The 21,147-nt window shown below is 48.0% G+C and overlaps 1 protein-coding gene and 1 pseudogene across 7 annotated transcripts in view; one reads left to right on the top strand and one right to left on the bottom strand.

Moving 5' to 3' along the window:
* AAK1 (AP2 associated kinase 1) overlaps positions 1–14,438 on the top strand; it is a 69,258-nt gene extending 54,820 nt beyond the window's left edge. For 3 of the 6 annotated variants that reach the window (XM_083880598.1, XM_083880597.1, XM_083880599.1), the window contains 4 exons: positions 491–592; positions 1,452–1,562; positions 4,348–4,452; positions 13,310–14,438. In XM_083880598.1, the coding sequence (XP_083736724.1) occupies positions 491–592; positions 1,452–1,562; positions 4,348–4,452; positions 13,310–14,436 (1,445 nt within the window). In that variant the 3' untranslated portion in view covers positions 14,437–14,438. Of the gene's footprint in view, positions 1–490; positions 593–1,451; positions 1,563–4,347; positions 4,453–6,028; positions 8,072–13,309 lie in introns of those variants that run through there. The other 3 variants (XM_083880600.1, XM_083880601.1, XM_083880602.1) reach the window with 2 other exon arrangements.
* Positions 14,439–16,471: 2,033 nt separating this feature from the next.
* LOC310920554 (smad nuclear interacting protein 1-like) lies at positions 16,472–20,274 on the bottom strand (annotated as a pseudogene). Its single transcript has one exon. The product of its transcript is annotated as a smad nuclear interacting protein 1-like (transcript).
* Positions 20,275–21,147: the final 873 nt, after the last annotated feature.

Below are 21,147 nucleotides of genomic sequence, written 5' to 3'. Positions count from 1 at the left end.
GTTGTTGCCATCAGCTGCTCCTGTGGGTTGGGGCCCCAGCTGGGCTCCTGTGACCAGCTGGGTATGACCTGTGGCTCTGGTAGAAAGCAGGGACATGACTCCCTGTAATAGTAAAATTTCTTCTACTTTGGCAGTTTCTGGCAGTTGTCTGAATTTTGATGATCAGTTACTCTGAATGCAAGGAGACTCCAGTGGTCACTGTTTTCCTTTTGCTGGGCAAGGATCTTGTGGCTATTTTCTTCTGTTCAGCTGCAGGGCAGGTGTTAGTAACCTGCTGCTCCACTCTGGGTATTTCAAATTGGGCTTGTACAAATTAAAATAAATAAAACCAAATAAAAGCTGAAACCAGGGTTCAAAACCAAACAAACCCTTGAGCTGACACATACTACAGAGTCAGTAAAGGATTCAGACAACTCCTGCCTCAGTTCTTTTGCATTTCCTTGCAAACTAACCTCTGGCTTCTCCTCTGCTGTTGTGCCCCTGTGGAAAGGAAAAGCTGACGTAGCTGTGGAGAGCCTCATCCCAGGGCTGGAGGCCCCACTGCCCCAGCGCCTCGTGTCCCAGAGTGAGTCGGTGGCCTCCAACAGAACAGGTTGGTGAGGCAGGAGGGGCTGGGGGGATCTGAGCAGCAGAGAGCTCTGGCTGCTTCCACAGGGGCTCCTCTTCCCACTGCTGGCACCTGGGCCTGCCTGGGGGCCTTGCTCAGGGACTGCTCTGTGGTTCTTCGTCTCCTTGGGAAGAAGTTCTTCCCCAAGAGGGTGCTGGGCACTGCCCAGGCTCCCCAGAGAATGGGCACAGCCCCAAGGCTGTCAGAGCTCCAGGAGTCTTTGGACGCTGCTCCCAGGAATGCCCAGAATGGGATTGTTGGGGTGTCTGTGCAGGGCCAGGAGCTGGTCTCTGATCCCTGTGGGTCCCTTCCCACTCAGGAGATTCTGTGATTCTGTGGTACAATGTTCCTTGAGCCCACCATCACAGACCTGTAGGTGCTGGTGCATTGTTCCCATGAAGTGATTTAGAGCTCAAGAGCAATCACTGATTTGTCCCAGAGAGGCAAGAAGCCACTCCTGGCCCTTCTCATTGTGCAGCTTTGATTGGACCATTTCCCACAGCAGATGGACTTAAGCTCTTCTCAGATGTACCTGGTGGGAGTGCCCTGGGTTTGAAGCTCCTCCCTCTCTAGAGCTCCCACTTTAACCTGGCTCTGTGGGATTCCTTTGTCTGTTCAGCTTCAGAGAGACAGAAACCCCAGCTGGAGGTGCTGGGACTCTGTGCCCTCACTGAGAGCAGTGGAATCTCATTTTTTCCATCACAAAAAATGGCAGCATTTGTGCTGGCTTTGCACCAAAACTGTGCTTGTACCCTGTTTGTGGGTGAAGGGGAATATAGGAATGTGAGCTTAACACTGTTTGTGTCCTGTTCAATGCCATCCTGGGATGCTCACCTGGATCCAGACTCTCTAACTGGAGAAGACTCTCTGCTTGACTGTTCTCTGCTCTCTAATCCTGCTGCTGACCTCCTGGATGAGTTTGCTCCTGTAGCTTTCGCAGCTCAGCCTCACAAAGGTAAACTGGCCCTCTGCTCTCACTCCTGGCCCTCCTGAGTGAAGCTGCTCCTGGTTTACAGAAACAGATGCTCTGACCTGTTCTGGTGTTTTATTGTCCCCAAGCCACTGCTTTGTTTTCTTCCCAAGCTGTTCAAACTTGGAATGTGCACTGAAGTACTAAGGGTGGAAAAACATCAAGTATTCAGCTTGACTGTAAAGACAGAGCTTGTCAAAAATGGTGTTGTTTTCCGTGGAGTGGGGATCCAGCAGGCATGAAGGGTGGGCTCTGTGTGCAGCCCTTCCTCAGTGAATGGATTCTGGGTTTGCTTTTTCCACTTGGGATTTGAGACTTGTGGTTTTTGTGCATTAATAATTCCGGAAGGGAGCTTGATAATCATCTGTCACAAGTTTTTTGAACAAAAGGAATTTTGTTTTTGTTTTTGTTTTTTTGGTTTGTTGGAGTTAGCATCCCAGGCAGATGAGCTCTTCCAGCCCTAGAGAACGTTGTCCTTCTCAGGAGTTCTTGAGTCCAGCTGCAGTGTCACAGCAAACATGAATGAGAACCTGAGGGGAGAGGCGAGGACTTCTGGGCTATTTATTGCCTTGAAAGAAAGGCCCAGAGCCTCAGTGCTGATTCCTGGGTGCCCCTTGGAGCTGGGGCATGTTTTGCTTACTTAGTGAGTATCCCTATAGAAACAGAAATGCTCTGGCCTTGGAGGAGTTGCTGCAAAAACAGTCTGTAATCAATTTTTACACTTGATGGCACTTCAGAACGAGTTTGTGCTTTCCATAGAGCTTTTGGGTTAAACAAGCAATCGTTCTAATTGCTCAGTGCTGTAATACATTCCTGTGCCACTTTACTTTGCATTGAAATGTGTGTGGAGCAGTTGCTGCTACATCCTGGGACATTGCAAAGCCTAGATGTGGTGGTGTGGGTTAATGAGAAAATGAATTTACTGCATGGCTCTCCCAGGGCTGTCCTACTGTTCCCTCTAGGATAGGAAAGGCTCATGTGTGATGAGGAAAGTGAGACTCTGTTAGTGGGGGGTGGGAGCAAGATATTAAAATCTTCCAGAAGTCACTGATGGCTTGTTTTCAAACAGTCATTTTTAGCTCCGGGTGTGGTTATTAACTGAACATCAGTCTCACTCCTTATTTTTTGTTGCTTTATCCAGTCCTGGTGTTGGTGATGATATAAACCACCCCTGGGGCAGGTGCTGCTGTCCCTGGGTGTCATCAGCATGTGGAGCTGCAGTGTTCCTTGTGCCAGTGGGACAAGGAGGGCTGGAAAAGCAGCTGTGCTCTGATCCTTTCATCAGTGGGATCTGGGCTCTGAGCAGCTGATCCTTTAGCTTTGCCACTGCAGCCTTTCCTTGTCCTTCACTCTGCCCTTTTCTGGCCCTGGAATTGGTGCTGAGCCTTCAGGATCCCTAAATGTGAATTTGCTGAATTCAGCACCAGGCTCTGTGTGTGAGAGGGGGGAGGATGTTTCTGCTTGGGGTGGCACAAGTCACTGAGCTGAGTTCCAGAGCTTTGGAGGGGCTGTCCCAGGTGGGGACACTGGCCAGCCTGTCCCTCTTCTCAGGATTGTCCACAGCTGGGCAGTGCTCTTGCAGCAGCCTCTGGAGCTGTGGGCAGCTGTATGCAGAAATGCCGTGGAAGTGGGATCCCTTGCGGGAACTCCCAGGGTGTTGAGAAGAGGCACAAATAAATAACTCTGGGGACAGAGAGGTTATGGTGACAGTTCCTGTTCAGATGAACCTTTGTGTGTCTAACACTTTGCATTGCTCTTCTCCAACATTTAGGGGTTGTTTTCCCTGAGTCTGATCCTCCAGAGCAGAGAGTAGTTCCATGAGTGCTTTCTTGCCTCAACTCTCTCCAAACCTATTAAATCTCGTCAGCTTTAGGTAGAAGTCTCCTATTCCCAACAGGAGTCAGTCAGGAATGTTCCTGTTCATGAAAACTGTCAGGTTGATGTGTCCTTGCTGGGCTTTCACAAATACTTAATACAAGAGCTGAGGAGCAGATTTGGAAGGGTATTTGAGGTGTCTAAAGTGATGCTCAGGGAGTGTGAGAGGCTCTAAAGATGCGTAATTGCCTGATGAGGTGGGTAAATCATCTCATCTCTGGAGATGGTTGAAAGTGCCTCCCACCAAATGTTGAACTGCAGCTGATGTGGTTTGAAATCAATGGAATTACCTCCTAGAACTGCCCTAGGGATCTCTAGAAAATCTCTCACAGCATCTGGGTACTCTCCAGGCAGGTAAATTCCTTGGAAATCTGACTTCATGATGCCCTTCTTGTTTTATTGCTGCAGGTGAAAGCTTAGGGTTTTGTCTCATGTAGATGACTGGAATTTCTTCTGTGTGGGTGGTGGTTTTTTTCTTTCTTCCCAGCTCTTTTCCTATCCTTGTGCATGAGAATTGGGAGCCAGAGAGCCAGACTGAGCTCTCACATCATGCTCATGATAAAGAACACCTTCAGTCTTTGGGAGCTTTACCCTAGGCCCCTAGGCCTCTACCACAACTTCTAACTGTCCAGTTGAGCCTTCACACTGGTCAGGTTTTGTTCTGGGTCTTGTTATTCGGCTTGCTTGGTTTGGTTTGATCCCTTCCACCTCTGTATTTCATTGTCTCTCTTCTTTCCTACCCAGACTTGCCAACTTTATTTCACCTTTTAAATAAAACTCCTGCTTCTAAATGCTGTCTCTGAAAACATTTAGATGTTCTAACACTTCCTGGCAATTCTAACCACCCTCTCTGCTGTCTTTGCTTCTTTACCCTTATTTCTCTTCTATGCTGCAGAAGATACTAACCTGATATCAGGCTTTGATGCTCCTGAGGGCTCTGAAAAAGTGACAGAAGATGAGTTTGACCCGATTCCAGTGTTGATATCCAAAAATTCACAAGGTAAGCCAGGATGTGGGACTGAAAAAGGGAAGGAAAAAGGCAAACTGAATATATAAATTAGTTTTGGGGCAGTGGTGCTGCAGCACATGTGATTAGTTCAAATCCTGAGCTATGAAATACTATCAGTGTGGTGTTTAGTGAGTTACCTTAGCCTTGAAATTTCTGTAGATTCTGTACTTGGGAGATTTCCATGTCCAAAACCAGATATGCAATATTTGAGTTCCCATGGGGTAATTTCTCCCAGCCTACCAGGAGGGCACAGATCCCTCATGACTGAATGCAGTGAGAGCTGTGTCCTCCCACCTTCTTACTTACTGCCCAAGCCTTTGGTCTTTTAAGTGAGCTTGGCGTGAGGCACAAGAAAGAATAATAATGATGATAATCCTTTAGAGCCCAAGACTCCTGCTGGAGGTTTTTTCACTTCTGGTTGATGTCTTTCAAATGTAAGAACCGAGTGTGAGAAGTTTGGTCCATGTCCCCACCTCCTTTGAGGAGCTCTGAGCAGACAGTCTGTAGGGCAGTGACTGGGCAGCTGCTCATTTTCACTATTCTGGCATCAGATCCCCTTAATGAGATCTTTGCCAGCAGTCTCAGCCCCTCTGGGGGGGTTACGAGAAACCAGCAGCACTGTTGGCATAACAGCAGCAATTGTGCTGTGGTTTTTAGCTCTTTAGGGACAGCAGCAGGCAGCATTTCACACCTGGCCAGTGAAGGATCAGTGAAGTGGGTCCCCTCTCTGTGGTCACCCCATTGAATGGATTTTTTGATTACAGCCTTTGATGTACTTTTGAAGGTTTAAAGACAAATCCAGGAGCTGCCTTTTTTTTTTTTTTTTTTTAAGGCTTTTTTGCTTCTTTTTTTTTTCAGTTTGGTCACAGAACCTTTTGTTCCCTAACTCCCATTTTTGGTCACAGCAGGAATGTGCTGACCTGCTCTGCTCTAGTCTTGGCTTTCAGAGGCTGACACTTGTTAGAAACAGTTCAGACATTACAAACTCTGTTTCTGCTGGAAGTCAGAGATTTCTCCCAAGGTTGGGCCAAGATAGACCACCTTGAGTGCAGGGGAGCATCTTGGGGGGTTGGAACCAGATGATCTTTAAGGTCCTTTCCAACCTAAGCCATTCTGTGGTTCTCTCCTTTAGTATCCAAGTTCCAGTTTTAGAAGGTCCCACGATAGCCCATTTCTCCTGGAAGCAGCTCAAAGCACCCTAAGATGCTCCTAAAATTGCAACTAGATTTCAGGATTTAAAATTTTGACCTATCCTTTCTGTGGCCCATGGGAGTCCTTGAATTGTTTTAGAGATCCCTTATTAAGGAGAGGGTTCTGGTTAAACTTCATGGAAAAATGGGTTTGTAGGGATTTGTTGGCTACTGTGCTGGTTTGGTTTGGGAGGGAGAGGGTGGAAGAGTGAGCAGGGGATTCATTGCTGTCATGATACAAATAAGGAGAAGAGCTTGAGCAGATTTTCTGTTTTGCTTTGACTTTTTTCTTTCTTTCTTGATCTTGAACTTCTGAAACTGTTGTGTGCATGTGTGTGTCCTGTTCAATACTGAATTCCTATCTCTCACACTTTCAGGTGGGCATTCTAGAAACAACAGTGGAAGCTCTGAGTCCAGTCTTCCCAACATAGCCAGGTCTTTGCTGCTGGTGGATCAGCTCATAGACCTGTAGCAGTGACACAGTAGCAGATGCAGTTTCTGTAACGTACCCAGACCTCCGATTTCGTTGCCAGAAGAGTTTCCTTCTGTTGTGCTTCTTTGGGGCATTTTTTTTTTCCCTTTTAATTAAGAGAAAAATCTGCCAACAGGAGACAGTCACTCACCTCTCTCCGTGTCTTCCCATGGCCTGGGAAAAGTTCTGGCTAAGTTCTCCAGGTAGCCTGTTCTCTCTAAAGCTGGTAAAACCCTGTGGGGTTCCCTTTGGACTGTTCCATGGCAGTGTCCAGGGGAGCACCACGGAGAACCCTCCTGGCCCTGCTCAGGGAGCTGTGGCTGCTCTGTGACCCTGCCCCAGCCTCCTCTTCCTGGAGCAGGGTGTGAACAGCGTGTCCCAGTCTTTGCTTTGTGCTGTTGGGTGTGGTTTTGGTTCTATTCACGTTTCCCCACGGCTGGGCAGGAGCAGGGGCCAGGTGTCAGTGGCAGGGACATCCCTCAGCTGCTGGACACAGGGTAGGAGAGCTGGTGGCTCTGAATTGCTTCAGAGGAGGAGGAAGCCCCAAGTTCCTCTGGAGCAGTCCAGCCATACTCTGGTGATGGTGCACATGAAGAGTTTTCCAGCTGCTCCCAGCTCCTGGTCTGCTGTTAAACAATCCTGCCAGGAGCAAACTGTGCTTCCTGAGGGAGGGAAAACCAGAGAAAAGGGAAAAAAGAGAAAAGAAAAAAAACCAGATTGCTAAAGCTGCAGAAATGACTCTAAGTGAAGCGTAACAAGATTTTGAACCAAATCCATGTGAGTATGGCTGTGACTAGTGTTTCACTGACCTTTTTTGAGTGAAAAGGGTGCTGTGACAGCAGCAGATGTATTTTCTGTGACTTCTTTTCTGTGTTTGACTGGAAAAAAAGAAAATCCCCTCAATCTACTGTAAATTGTGTATGAAACAAATTGTCCTACGGCTATTTGTCTATTTTTAATCCTGGTTTTAGTCAAGCATCTGGTATATGTTCTGGGTTCTCCATTTTCTCCTGTAACTGCTGTAGTGCACCCCAGTTCAGTATGGAGCCATTATTTCAGTAGACAAAGATTCCTGTGGGCCTTTCTCCACCCCAGTCTCTGTGAACATGCATGCACTTGGTTCAGGTGGTTTGAAATCAGTGCTGCTACAACTCCATGGGTTCTCCCTTTTCTTTTCCCCTTCACATGCTTGGTTTGTCAATAGCTGGATACGCTTAACTCACTTTCCTTGGCTTACCATGAAGTCTGGAATTTCTATCTCGTATTTGAAAGCCCTCTCTGAGCAGAAGGACTCTTCCTCTGTAGTGGAATTCTCCCCAGCTTCCTGGTCCCTGTGTTTGTGTTTGTAGCTGTATTAGTAACAGAGCAGTTCCCATGTGCGAAAGTGCGAGTGACTGAATGTGTCTGTGCGGACCTTGCTGAGAAGGGAAGAACCCCAAGTTTGTGACTCCTCCTTTCCTCTCTCCATCTCCTCTCCACCCCAACACTTAGTTTAACAAATTCTGTACATAGAACTCCCATCGGTTGTGTCTCTACATTACTCTTCTTTTAAAACCTACACTTATTAATAAAAGTATTGCTTAAGTGTGTTGTATTATTACATGTGTATACTGCACTTTCCAAGAGAAGCTTTACATAAGAACTATGGAAATTACCTTAGTAAAATTGTGGATAGAACTTTATTATTTTTTTGTTTTATATTCCTAAAGCACAGGCAAGTTGGACTGGAAAACATGAAGATGCTATAGATAGAAAGTTATTGTATAGTCAGATACTGAGATTATATGAAAAGAGAAATGGATTTTAAAAAGTAACCATCTACTGTATATTAGAAACAAAGATTTCTGTGAATTAAAGTACTTTTAAAGAATGTTTAAGATTTTAAATCTAATGGCACTTGTTCAAGGGTTCTGGAAAAAATGACAAATGCGCTGGGTTGTTAATAATGCTATTAAATAAGCAGATGTGAATGTTTATTTTATTGCTTTTTCAAGTAGCTATTCATGGGTGTGAGTGGAAATATAATATTTTAGAGAGGTCTGTTCTTAGACCTCTTTTATCAGAAAATATTCACCATGTGCTTGCAGAGCGAATGAAAATGACAGATGAATGGAGATTGGGGATTCATTTTAAACTCTTCAGAAACTGTCAGTGTACCATGGGCTCTGGGTTAATGCTGGTGCTGCTGAGAACTGAGGAGTTTGTGTGGAAGCTGCTGCTCTGAGGGCACAAACTGAACTTACTCCCGTGTCCTGTGGGACAAGTTTGGTGTCTGGTATTCCCCTGAGGGGCTAAGAATCAGTGTTGTAGCTTGGTTGGAGCCTTGTTTGGAGCCAAGGGAGGTGTTCCTGTCTCCTCTGAAGGGCTGTGGGATCAGGAGGTGGTCAGTGACATCAGCAGTAAGTAGAATCCCAACAGGGGTGTTCTGCTCTGCCCATGAGCGGTGCCCTCATGGTGGGATGGCAGTGGAGGCTGGCATCGACTGCTCCCGTAGATCTCTTGTCAGGGTACTGCAAACACAACTGCAGCACGTGGAGCAATTTCCCTTCACATCAGGGTTGTGCTTTGGGTGCATGAACAAACTCTGGGTTTGGGTGGCAAATGTTCAAAGGAATAGCTGGAATTTTTTTGTTGGTTCTTGCTTACTCTGAGGGGCTCAGGCTGGGAAGGGCCTCTGCCTTTGGAAACCTCCTTGTTCATCTTTAACCAGACAAGCACAAGTTTAATCAGCCACCTTGTTTCTGACAATGTCCACTGTGTTGGGAGCATCTGTCCCAAAACAGAAGGTGCAACTTCCTGAGTTTGGACTGTCCAAGTCTTATCCCTTGGGACTTCCTTGGCCAGGACTTCAGGTGCTGTGCAACCTGCTGGGACAGTGGGTGGGAGAATCTTGGCTTTGTGGCAGATCTGCATCCTCCTCCAACCCACTCATCACAGGTCAGGGCAGCTTGAGCCAATCTGTCTGGAGCAAAATTATTTTTAGAGGGAGCGATAATGGTGTTTGGCCTAAAAGCCTGCAGGGTAATGCTTCCAGTGGCTGTGCAAAGCCATCTTACTTAAAAATTCACTCACTGTGCTGTCCCTGGGGAGCAAGGAGGGGCTGCTGGCTGTTGTTTGGTTTTTGTTTTTTTTTCTGGGGGCATCTCTGCTGTGGGGCTGGGCTTGTTCTAGGGACATCTCTGCTGTGGGACTACTGCTCCTGCCCAGCACACGAGCAGGGGCCACCCCATGAAGCTGCCCTTGTGTTTTTCTGAGAGAGGACCTGCCTGTACCTTGAACAGGACTTGTGTAGCCTCTGAATGGGGCACAGCACAGCTGAGGGGGTGCCGGAGGATGCCCTTGGTGTGCAGGGGTCAGACCGTTCATGAACTGCTGGAATATGGGATATGGGTTGGTGTCTTTAACTACTGCTTGGTGCAGATGGCTGTACAAGTGTGCCAGAACTACAGGATTACATTCCTTATCCTCTGGAACTGAAGGCTCTGAATCTGCCTCCAGGTCTCCCACTGTGAGTGGCTTCGAGCAGAAAAAGTTAATCCTGCAAATTGCCACGGGTGTCACTGACCTTTGGTGCTGTGCTGTGCTGTGATACCTCCTTGCTGGAAGTGCTGTGTAGGGGTAGTTCTGTATTGTTGTTTAATGAGATTGCTTCCAGAAATTGGAATAGTTTGCTTTGAGGAATTGGAATACAAGGAAAATCTCCACAGTGCAAGAATGAAGGAGTGATAAGTCTTTTGACCCCTTTAAAATTCCAAACTAGTAATTCTACACACGGGTAACTGTGCTGATCTTTACCTGTTCCTGGATGCTCCAGGAGTCCTGCCTGACTTCGGTTTGATGAAATTAGGAGAGTTTCCTGGTGAAAGTGTAGCTTTAGACTCCAGGAATTTCTGTCTCCCCTGACCTTTTTTTGGGCTCTGCTCCAGAAGTGAGATCCTCACCATTCTGGTGAATGTTCTGCCTGTTGTAATAGGAAGTAAATATTTTCAAGTTTTCCTCTTGGTTATTTCAGTACTCTGCCACTTCAGGACACTGTTTTTCTTGGAAGCTGGGGAAACTCTAGGTGCCAGGGCTGTCACCTGGAGTAAAGCTCTCTCAGGTTGCTGTCTGAATACCTGCAGAGTATGTTCCTGGGGTACTGAGTGATGAGAGGGTTTCTTTTAAGGCTCTCCCTCTTGAAAAAGAGCCTGAGTATAGTTTGGAATCTTTTTTAGTATATATATGTGACACTGGAATCAAATATTACACACCGGTGTTGTGAAGGGTAGGGAGAACCCTCATCTCCAAGCTCTAGCTCCTGTAAAGATTTCTGCTGGTAAAGCTCATGGCTGTTTGCAGTGGGCATTCCTTAAACCTGAGCACTCACTGAAAACCAGAGAGATTCTTCCCCAGGAGTTACACCCAGATCTTGAGAGTCTGGAAAAGGGGGTGACAGACAGGACCTGCCCAGTCTCAGGAGAGGCAGATGGTAGGATATGCTCCCTCTGCAAGAGGTGCATCACTGCAGAGGGCTTGTGGGGCTTTGTTGTGTTAATCCAAGCAAATCATCAGCCTGGTTCTGTCAGGTCTCCTGTGAATGGGTCTGAGACCCTACAGAGATGGGCTGGGGCTTCAGACCCACAGGCACTGCCTCAGTTCAGTGAGATTTGTCCTTCATCCTCCTGCTGTCACTAGCTTGTAGAGTGACCCCTTTTCTGTAATTGCATCCATGTCTTTTCCTAGGGAACTGTCCCTTGAGTGCCTCAGCCTGGCTGGTCTCTGATCTCAGACCTGCCAAAGTATCCATCAGCACTGGCAAACTGAAATTCCCTGTGGTCCTGTAAGTCAAGGACACCTCTGCAATGCTGGTTTGCAAGGCCTGTAGTTACAGCTACTTGTGGGAAGCACTGGCCTTGTCTTGTTATCTTTTCCCTGACCTTCACACACAGGAACTGGGTTTTGGTTTGATGGGGTATTTCAGTGTCAGTGTAGCCCAAACCCTTTTTTAGCATGATAATCACAGCTGGAGATGAGATGTCAGAGTCCCACAGCCAGATGTTAACTAAGGTAAAATGCTGGTATGATGTTGTCTTCCTGTTGTAATGATCTGGCTGTAGCTCCTTCTGGGACCAAGGAATGTGGTAAAGAAAAGCTGCTGAGACCAATTACAGTGGGAAGGGTCTGGAAGTGGTCTCCCTCGTTCAGCATTAGAGAAACATTCCCTGGCAGTGTAAGTGGTGCTCCTGCCTTGTCAGTGAGTCCCAGACTCCCAGGTTCCATCCCTGTGTCCAGTTTTGTTGTGTTCAGGTCATTGTGACCCTTCCCTGGTGGTGTCATTCGGCAGCTCTAACTGAAAGCTGCTCCTGTTGAAGCATCACTTACATTCTGTCTCCCAGAGTAACTCAGAGCTCCTGTACTGGCCTTGGCAAGGGAGAAAACTGCTGCTGAGCTTTGGTGCCCTTCTCACATGAATGGGCAGAGAGAACATCAGAAAAAGTAATTTTTCCCAGAACAAGGTATTCTGCTTCTTGTGCAGTGTCCCCACATTCAGAGCTTCGTGCTACTAAGCAGAAGGGTTTAGATCCTGTCCTCCCTCTCTTACTCTGTCCCAAATGTCGTGGTTGCATGGGCACAGGTACTTGGTACTTGCTAGTGCACGTCAAAGTTAGAAAAAAAAAATCCACCCAAATGTGCTGTTCTTGTGCAGAGTGGGCCCTTGGTCTGCATGACCACGCCCTCCATGATGAATGCCTTTTTCCCATGGATCAGTGTGGCCTAGGGGATCCGGAGGCATCTGCATGATGTCGCAGCTGGTCTTGCTCTGGTTCAGTCTGGATCTCAGAATGTCACAGTGACCCCTGGCCAGTGTGGGACCAGCCTCCTTGGGAGGGAGCTCCACCAGAGCTGTGCTGCTCCTGGAATCCCAGAGGGGCACCTGAGGGAAAACCAGTGTGAACAACACAGGCTGCAGGAGAGAGAGAAGGGATTTTTGTAGAGTAACTGGTCAAATGGTCACAAATCTGCGCTGTCTTTATTAGCAGTGTGATGTACCCAGGTGAAGAGATTCCCAATAAATACTGGTTTTGATGCCTAATGAACGGCTACTGTGTCTTTACTTGTGAACACTGATGGAGGAGATAATTTGTGTATCCATGGGTGTGATGGAGAAACAGTGCCTAAGGGCTGTGATGGGTGTCTAAACAGGAACAATTAATCTGAGCAGAGTTTTCCCTGGGTGAGGTTCTGTCACTTCAGGGGTTGTGTTGGTTGGTGCCTTGCTGACCCTGGGTACCAACCAGCCTCCTCACCCTCCTCATTCTTCCTGCAATTCCTACTGTTTAGTTTTCATGTCATTTTTTTCCTATCCTATTGCTAACGAGTCCAATGACACACTTCTAACCTGCCTGTAGTTCTGTGAAGGTAAGAGATCTTCTGTTTTGTCTATGTGAGTCCTAAGGCAAACCCAGCCTCCTGGTGGGCTCTTGGAGCTAGAGAAGGGCAGGACAGCCTCTCCCTGCACTGCCTTGTTATGCTAATACAGAAACAAGCGAGGTCATTGGAGCTATGATCCTTGATTTGAAGTTCATGGTATGGAAAGTTTAAAAACCATTTGTCTGGCAGTGGTTAAAAATAATAGCTGCTACTAAAATAGCTGCTTCTCAGGATTTGCTAAAAGCTGTAGGCTGATGACCTTCAGTCTTTGAAATGGACCTGTTATTTTAGCAGGTTTTGGGGCACCCCCACGTATTTCACAAACAATTCCACCTATCTGTGGGCTGGCCCACAGGAAGAGGCTACGCCAAACAATAGATGTGCTTGGAGGGTAGCAGTGCAGGATGGAATGACAGAACTTGTCTGTCTGCTGGAGCTTCCGTTGGGCAGCAGCGTTGGGAAGGGAAACACTCTGCACTGGTGGCTGTTGCCATGGGTGGGTGGGAGAGAAACCTGGTGGGATGGTGCTGAGGGTGCTGTGTGTCAGACATCTCCATCCTCTGAGCAGTGGTACCTGTGGTGTCCCTGGGCTGTGTTGCAAACACCTTCCCTGGCATTTTTTCATTGATTTGCCCTCCCTCTCCTGCCCATTTTCCATGCATGGTGGCGGTTTCCATCTGAGCAGCGTGGCATTCTTGTGTAATGTACCTTTCATTATGATTGCTGACCAAGGAGATAGAGCTGGTTCAGTAACACTCTTCTCTTGTGTTTGTAGGTCTGCAGAGGGATCCAGGCCGGTTCCCAGCTGTAGCTCTTGAGCTCTCTAAAGGAGATTCTGGCAGTGATGGATTTGCTTTGTACAAAGGTCAGCCTGTGATGCTGGATGTGAAAGTGCAGCACAACTCAGAGTCAGAGTACTTGGCTAGAGATGGTCCTTCAAGCAACAGCTCCTTCTACAGCAGTGAAGGCGAGAACACAGACCATGAGGGAGATATTCTGGATTGCAGTGGGTCCAGGCCTTTACTGATGGATTCAGAAGAGGAGGAGGAGACATGCAAGTTATGCCCAGGGTTCCTGCAGCCTGTCCCCAGGCATGAGGACTCCAAAGAAGATCCCCAGTCCCAGGGTAGAGGAGGGAAGATGCTGTTCCCAGCCTTCCAGTCTTGCACTGGGGAGGTTTTTAATGAACCAGATGTGTTTGCCACGGCTCCTTTCCGAAGCTCCAGGAAAGTGCCTGATGAAGTGGATGTCTTTACCAAAGCTCCTTTTATTTGTAAGGGCAACACAGCTCTACGGCATCCAGAGGAAGCAGATGTATTTCTGAGAGCCCCTTTCACTAAGAAGAAAAGCATGGAAGAGTTGACTTCCCATAAAGAGCCATTCACACCATCTGTTTTCCTGAGCCAAGCAGGCGATGGCCGAGCTCATTCGATGTTCCCATGCCTGGATTCAGCAGCCCATGGGTCCATGGCCTTGGTGAGAGCTCCGTATCCTTCTGCTGGGTTTGCTCAGCCAGGCAATCTCCATCCCTGCTCCGTCCGAGCCATGGAGGCCCAGGAGAGCGTCCCTGCTAAAGCAGTGCTGCCGGAGCAGGGCGACGTGGCCGCTGAGAGGAGCCATGGCCATGCACTGCCCCCGGACGCTGCGCTGGGCACCATGGCCAACAAGCCTTTCCGTCCACAATCCCTGTCGAAGTATTCCCGGCACTACAGTCCCGAAGATGGGCCAGGCCTCGAGGCCAAGCCCATAGCTGCTTACAAAGTAGTGTCTCAGACCAACAGACAGGCCATAGCGGGGTCTGTCTCTGTTGTCCCACTGTCTTCCAGGACTACGGAGCTGCCCGGCATGGATCCCTTCACCTCGGCACCCTTTCCTTCCAAAGCAGCAAAGCAGAAGCCTTAACGTGCCAGGAGCTGGGGGCTGTGCTGCCTGCAGGACCACCTCGTGCAGGACCTCAAACCTCTTAGCTGAACTGAATGACATAGCAATATATACATACATACATACATATATATATATATATATATATATGTTAATTATTATATTTTTGGTCAGAACTCTATTTGCAGTGATATATTGATATATAGTTGAACCATTTAAGTTATGTTTGTCCGAATGCCTGGCTCTCAGGATCCGCGTGTCCTTTCCAGTTGCTTCTCACCTTCCTCCTCTCACTGTCTTCCCTTCATTTATTTCTTTTTTTAGATGCTTTTCTCAAACCAGCAGTATTCCATATTTTCTGGTTCTGGGTGGAGAAATGCACTACAAGATGAATTAAAAGGTTTATTAATTACAGAGCGAGTCAAGCAGGACTTGCTAATGCTCTGGAAAGGACATGATTTCACAGGTTAAAGGGTTACTGTGACTTTTGCTATCAGTGATATTCCTGCTGCTCGGCAGCAGTGGCAGCTGCGGCTCTAGGTGTACAGGTGGGTGATATCCCCACGGAGCCAGAGCAGTGCTGATGTCTGCTGACAGTCTGGGCAGTGCTGGTGAGAGCAGATCCGGGGCAGCAGCACAGCTTTGCTGCTTCAGGACTGGAACATGTGGCAGTGCTGCTGCCCCAGGGTGGGGGCCAGAGTCAAGGAAGGACTCACTGTGTCTTTGTGCTGTGAACCCAACGAAACAATCAGGCTGTTACTGTTGCTGGAAAATCAAATGCTTGTGCAAACTATCAGGCAGAGCTTTCACTTTTACACATGTATTTTCTGTCTGGTCTATGCCAAAGTGTAGGACCTGGAAATCTGTTATAGTGAAGGAGAGATGCATATTTACAGTATTAAAAGTAGACTTTATGGGGAAATTTCTGATGTAAACAGCTCCATAACTGTCTTGATGTACCTCATGTGGTGTGACTCAGCAGAGGCCACAGCCCCTTTAGACTTGTTTATACTGGCAGAGAGCTTGACTCAAAGTGAATTCTGCTTATTGCTTTCCTGGTTAAGGATGAACCTAAACAAAATCCATTTGCTCTCCTCCTGAGGAGTTATGTTTTCTATCCTGTTCCCAAAGAGCAGGACTGAGATGACTGGGACATGGACTCAGCCTGGCAGAAAAACGGAGACATTTATTGCAAAAGGCAAACTCTTCTACAAGACACAATATTTCCTTAGATGGTAACTCTCACATTGAGGCTGTGTGTGAGACACATTGCCACTTCTATAAGACGAAATCAGCAAGTCAAAGGACTTGATAACAATGTTAGAGCAGAAATACTTGGCTCTGATGGCAAACTTCCGAACCAGCCAGGGCTAGAGCTTGGCCAGAGCTTAGGCCTTGACTGGGAGGGTTTCCCTAAAATATCTTACAAACAAACTTATTAATAATCAGTGGTAACATGAACAACCTACAACCAACCAAAGGATATAAATAACATCAGATAATTCTCTTACAGCTCAATCCCTTTATAAAAACTCCATGTATTGGTGTTATGATATAAATTATATATTCAGAATCACCAATCATACTGTTTCTTGTGTAAAAATCTTTCAAGTTACAGCCCGAACCCCACAAACCAGTCACTAAACTAGTTCCATTCATCTTGTCCCTTCAGTTTCCCAAGCTGATGATGAAGTCAGACTAACAGAGGCTGGTCGGACCACCCTTGAAGGTACCCATTGTGGGCCAGAATCTGTGGAAACAGAAGCATATCCTCGCCCCCAAGTTATTAACGGAAAGGGGTCTTCCTATTTTCCACTTTTAAGATTCTTAACAAATACATGAACTTTTTCTAGGTGAGTTTGCGATCCACTGAAATGGCGTTGGGCTGGGGTTAGGTCATTCTGAATACTGAATTCAAAAACTTAAGGCTTTTTACAGTCTTTTGTGGAGACCCATCCCTAGAGTCCCTCATTTTAGGTTTAACAACATGGACTTGAGAGTACTATGGGCCCGTTCAATCGCAATGAGTTTCTCTCCTCTGCCCCTCCCCAACTCCTTCCTCATCTGTTACCTGTCAGACTCTTTCTCCTCCTCATCATCAGCCTTTGCATTGGCCTCAGATTTATCTGAAGATTCATGGAGCAGGACATACTCCCTGCTGCTGAACCCAGACTTGAGCACGTCCTTCTCCTTCAGTTGGTAGTAGTGCTGGGGCTCCATGAGGAAGGTGCTGTTGAGGCTCGATGAGCTGTTGAGGAAGGCCCATGGTGCCGTCAGAGCGGGTACTGGAGGATGGTGTGCTGCTTGGAGCAGGAGGGGTGGTCAGTGGGGATGTCGGCGATGCGGCGGTGCCGGCCCAGCAGGTAGGCGCTCTGCCTGTGGATGTACATCACGGGCAGGAACTTGTTCTTGAAGGGGCACAGCGCCAGCGCGTCTTGAGGATGTGTGCCTCACGGGGCTCGCTGTACTTTATCACCACTCCCTGGAACGTGTTAGTGTCCTCCAGCAGCGCCCTGGACAGCTCCAAGCTTGGCTTTTGCTTGTTCTTGACAGCTTTTTCTCTGGGTTTGCTCTTGAACTGCCGGAGCTCTGGGTTCTGGTTGCTGCTGCCCTTGGTGCCCTGCCAGTACTCTTGCCTCCTTTCATTGTAAAACTCCCTCTCTGGCTGCTGTTTCCGCAGGTTCTGCGTGTCTCGCTCATGGCTGTGAGCTCTCGGCCTGTCACTGGGGTTCTTCTTTCTGTCTGAGTGGTCCTTGTGCCTGTCCCAGTCACTGCTCCTGTCCCACTGGTGCTCCTGCTCTTGTGGGTGTCTCTCCTCGTTCCCCCTGCAACAGCCATCATCTCGCTCCTGCTTCATCCTGCTGGCGCTGCGCTGCGGGCTGTGGCTCCTTCTCCCACTCCTCATGTTGCCGGAACTGTGGGAACAACAAAACCCCTCCAACAACATTTTTAGTGTTAAAGAATCAAGACAATACTATACTTCTGGCCAGGATGTGCAGCAGAAAACATTTCATCCACATACAGCCCATATTTTGTACAGTCAAAACCCCATAGAAATTGATTGGTTCAATGTTCATTAGTTCCAGGTTATGTAGCTCTTAGTAATTGGTTTCCTATTGGTTACAGATCTCTTTGCCTCCGGTGTTAATTAGGTCCTCATTCTTATCTCTCCCAGGCCAGGTGTCTCCGGCCATGCCGTGGGGGGGGGACGTTGTTTGGAGTTGATGTTCCCTTAATGGCCGTTGATAGCTGTTATCATCTGTGTATCTTCTGTTGAGACGTTAAACTCATCAGGCCTCACCTGGAGGAACAACGTCTTGGAAAGAAACCCCAGCTGCTGTATTTTTTTTTTTTTCCTTCCCTTAATTCAGTTCCCCTCCAAAATCTCTCCAGCTGGAAGAGACAAGTGTTCTGCTGGATGTGGGGATTGCCTGGAAGGGAGAGGGGAAAGCTCCGACTGAGGTTCTGGGAGCCTTGGGGTGGGGAGGGAGAACACTAGAATGCAGGGAGGCTATGTTGGCTCCCCTAAGTTGCTGGCGAGTAGTGACCAGCCAAGCTCCGGTCGAGGGGGCTCGTGGAGCTGGGACCCTCCTTGCCCTGCGTGGCTGCACTCGGAGTTAATAAATATCAGTGCATAGTAGTGGTTATGGAGCTTTCTGTCCTCCATCACCATCTCGTGAAAACAGAAGTACTGTAAAGAAGTTTCTGGGTTTCCCTTGAGATGTTTCTTCAACAAAGCTGATGCTGTTATTATGTTTTGTTGTTTAGTTTTTGTTTAAATATACATCCAAAAGGTGTGGTTTGGTTTAAATGTATGTTCCCCCAAGTCAGTTGTTGCTGGATGGAATCAGGCACAGAGAATGACTGTGATGGCAAACTGTGAATTCAAGAAGAGTGAGTGTGAGAGCCCAGATACCAGTCTGTGTCACAGCCACACTGAGCCAGAGCTGCTCTTGAGCACCTAAATTTGCTTAGAAGCTGCTGGAAGCGAGATCAGGCCTTGGTGCTGTGGGATGAACCTGTGGAACAGGGATATGCTTTGCTGCAGTGAGCAGATACCCTGTGAGAACCATGTGGCTTCAAGGTGTTCCCTCTGCTCACTGGATTCAGGTTCTCCTTCCTTCTCTTCATTTTTACTTGAAAAGTTTCTTCTGAATAATTCAGTGAAGCTTCTGTCAGTGGCACGTCCGGTCTCATGGAGCCGATGCTAGAGGAGCATCACCCCCCTTCACGCTTGGAGAAAGGAAAGGTGCACTGAGGTGTGCAGCCTCGACTCCAGCCATGCTCAGCTTAGGTCAGGCTGAATTTCCAGCTGGCATTTTGGCAGCTTTTCTGCGCTTCAGGCACTTTACACAAAGAGCAGGATAACTGTGCCCCAGAACTCATGATCTTGCCAGATACATCCAGTACTTAAATGGTTTTAAATCCCTTCTGAGGGTGGAGGCAGCTCATTTGTATCTCTGCATGTGACTCATAAAGTAATGGGATTTCTGGTTATGGTCAGAAAACTCAATTTCAATGCCTGTTACTCTAATACCTTTCTCATTTCCAGCCTGTGGTCCTCCTAATCCTGCACCACCAGTGCTGCAGCCTCAGTGTGATGAGTTGTAAGTGGAAATTTCATTTTGATAGCCTCTGAAGCTTACTGTTCTAATGAATGGGGAAGAATCATGCTAATTATTTGCCACACAATCTTAATGAAGTCAGACACCGACTCAGTGTGGTGTTTTGAAATCAGTTGTCTGAAAAGAACCACTGGTTTCATGTCTTTTGTAATGCTATAGTAAAAGGTGTTCACTGCCCCTGGGCTCTCAGGCCCGGAGCTGAGTGTTATCATGTCCGTGTGACAATTCCGGATTCCTGCTGGGAGAGGGACTGGCTCTTGGTTCTCACCCACTGGCTGCACTGAAGTCTATTCATAGTGATTAATCAGAGTTTATACTCGAATAAAAAAGCAGCTAGCTCTGTGCTCACTGCTGTGGCTTTGGGCCAGTGCTGAGGGGGCCTGTTCTCCCCAGCTGCTGCAGGACTTTGGGGGTTGTCCCTGTGTCCCCTCTCCTGGTAGCCAGCCCGCTCTCCTGTTGTGACCCCGACCCCATGTGAGCACTGGCAACATGGCCTGATCATGTCCTCAGTGCCACAGCAGCAAAACCTGGTGAGATCTACTTAATTGCTGAACTCAATCACTCCAAAGTGGTAATCGGTTACTTTAACTCAGCTTCCACCAAAGACTCTTGTGTTGGGGAGTTGAATTTTGGGGTTTTGTTTCTTTCCTCACAATGTTAAATCAATGCCTTCAAGCACACTGACAAACTCCAAAGCATTTTTACAATAGTATCATGACAGTGAAATCCTGCTCTGGTTCTGAAACACATTCCTGAAACTTGATCAGCTGCATTAGTGTTTCTAGAAATAACTCACAGCCTGTAGTTTCTGTTGTAGGTGGGTAAATACCCTCACACATACCTATAGAAATTCTCCCTGTGAAGTTAGAGGGATAATGTTGATCCAGTGTTTCTGATCCCTGGCCTCCAAATGGATGGGGTGGGAGGACAGGGGGCTCACTCTGGTGTGGGATGCAGCAGGTAGAGCATTCCACACACCGAGTCTGGTGGTGGGAGAAACTCTTTTGTGTCCACGAGGAGCCGGAGCTGGAAGTATGTGTGGTCTCCACAGTGAGCCACAGTGACACACAGTGACTTGTGTCCCATGGGCCATGTTCCCTCAGTCCCCTCTGTCCCCCTGCCTGGCAGATCCCTGGGCTCAAGTTTTGCACTCCGGTTGGGATAATCTTTTCCTGGTAATCATGAAGAAATGTTCCACTTGTAAACTTACGCAAGTTTTATTAAAACTGCATCTGATGACAACCACCGTCTCCATTGTGCCTTCCTTCTCCCTTCCCCATGGTGAATATTTTTGCTGGATATAGGGAAGCTGGGTTTTAATGAAGTTTTCCTACCTAAGTGCTGAACTGGGTTTGGCCCTGCTGTTTTATCTGGCAGCTTTAAAATCAAACTGGTCTTGCTGCTTTAAGCAGAGGATATTTCAGTTTATATTCCAGAGAGAACCCTTGCCATCCAGGGTAGGACATCAGGAGCCTTGAGCCCTCTCTACAAAGCAGCTGCTCCTCAGCGGTTTTAATGCAGGGCTGGTGCATCTGGACATTTGAGGCACGGGAAGATGTGGAGGCTCACTGTGTGCTGATTAAACGTGTTTTTCGGTATCATCCAGCTGCCAAGACTTTCTAAGTGCAAAATATTATTTGGGCTTTGCTGCACTTCTTAATTTAATTTCCGTCTTGGTCTAAATGTCCATTGAGAGAGACTTTGTGCTGCCTTCTGGCTCTGCACAAAACTCCCTGACAGGAGGGGGCGGCCGGGGGTGTCGGGCTCTGCTCCCAGGGAACAGGGACAGGAGGAGAGGGAACGGCCAAAGCTGTGCCGAGGAAGCTCAGACTGGGTATTGGGAAAATTCCTTCCTGGAAAGGGCTGCCCAGCGCAGTGCTGGAGTCGCCATCCCTGGGGGGATTTAACAGCTGTGTGAGTGCGGCACACGGGTCAGTGGCGGCCCTGGCAGTGTCGGGAGCGCTAAGTGGCCGTGGAGCCCGTCCCGTCCCGTCCCGTCCCGTCCCGTCCCGTCCCGTCCCGTCCCGTCCCGTCCCGTCCCGGTCGCCTCCGCCACGCCCGCGGTCCCGCTCAGACGCTGCCGCCAGGGAGCGCCGCCGGACCTGGC

This window comes from Zosterops lateralis (assembly GCF_965231275.1).
Source record: "Zosterops lateralis genome assembly, chromosome: 30".
Taxonomy (NCBI): domain Eukaryota; kingdom Metazoa; phylum Chordata; class Aves; order Passeriformes; family Zosteropidae; genus Zosterops; species Zosterops lateralis.
Note: the sequence above shows the minus strand (reverse complement) of the source record. Positions and strands in the feature narration are given on the sequence as shown.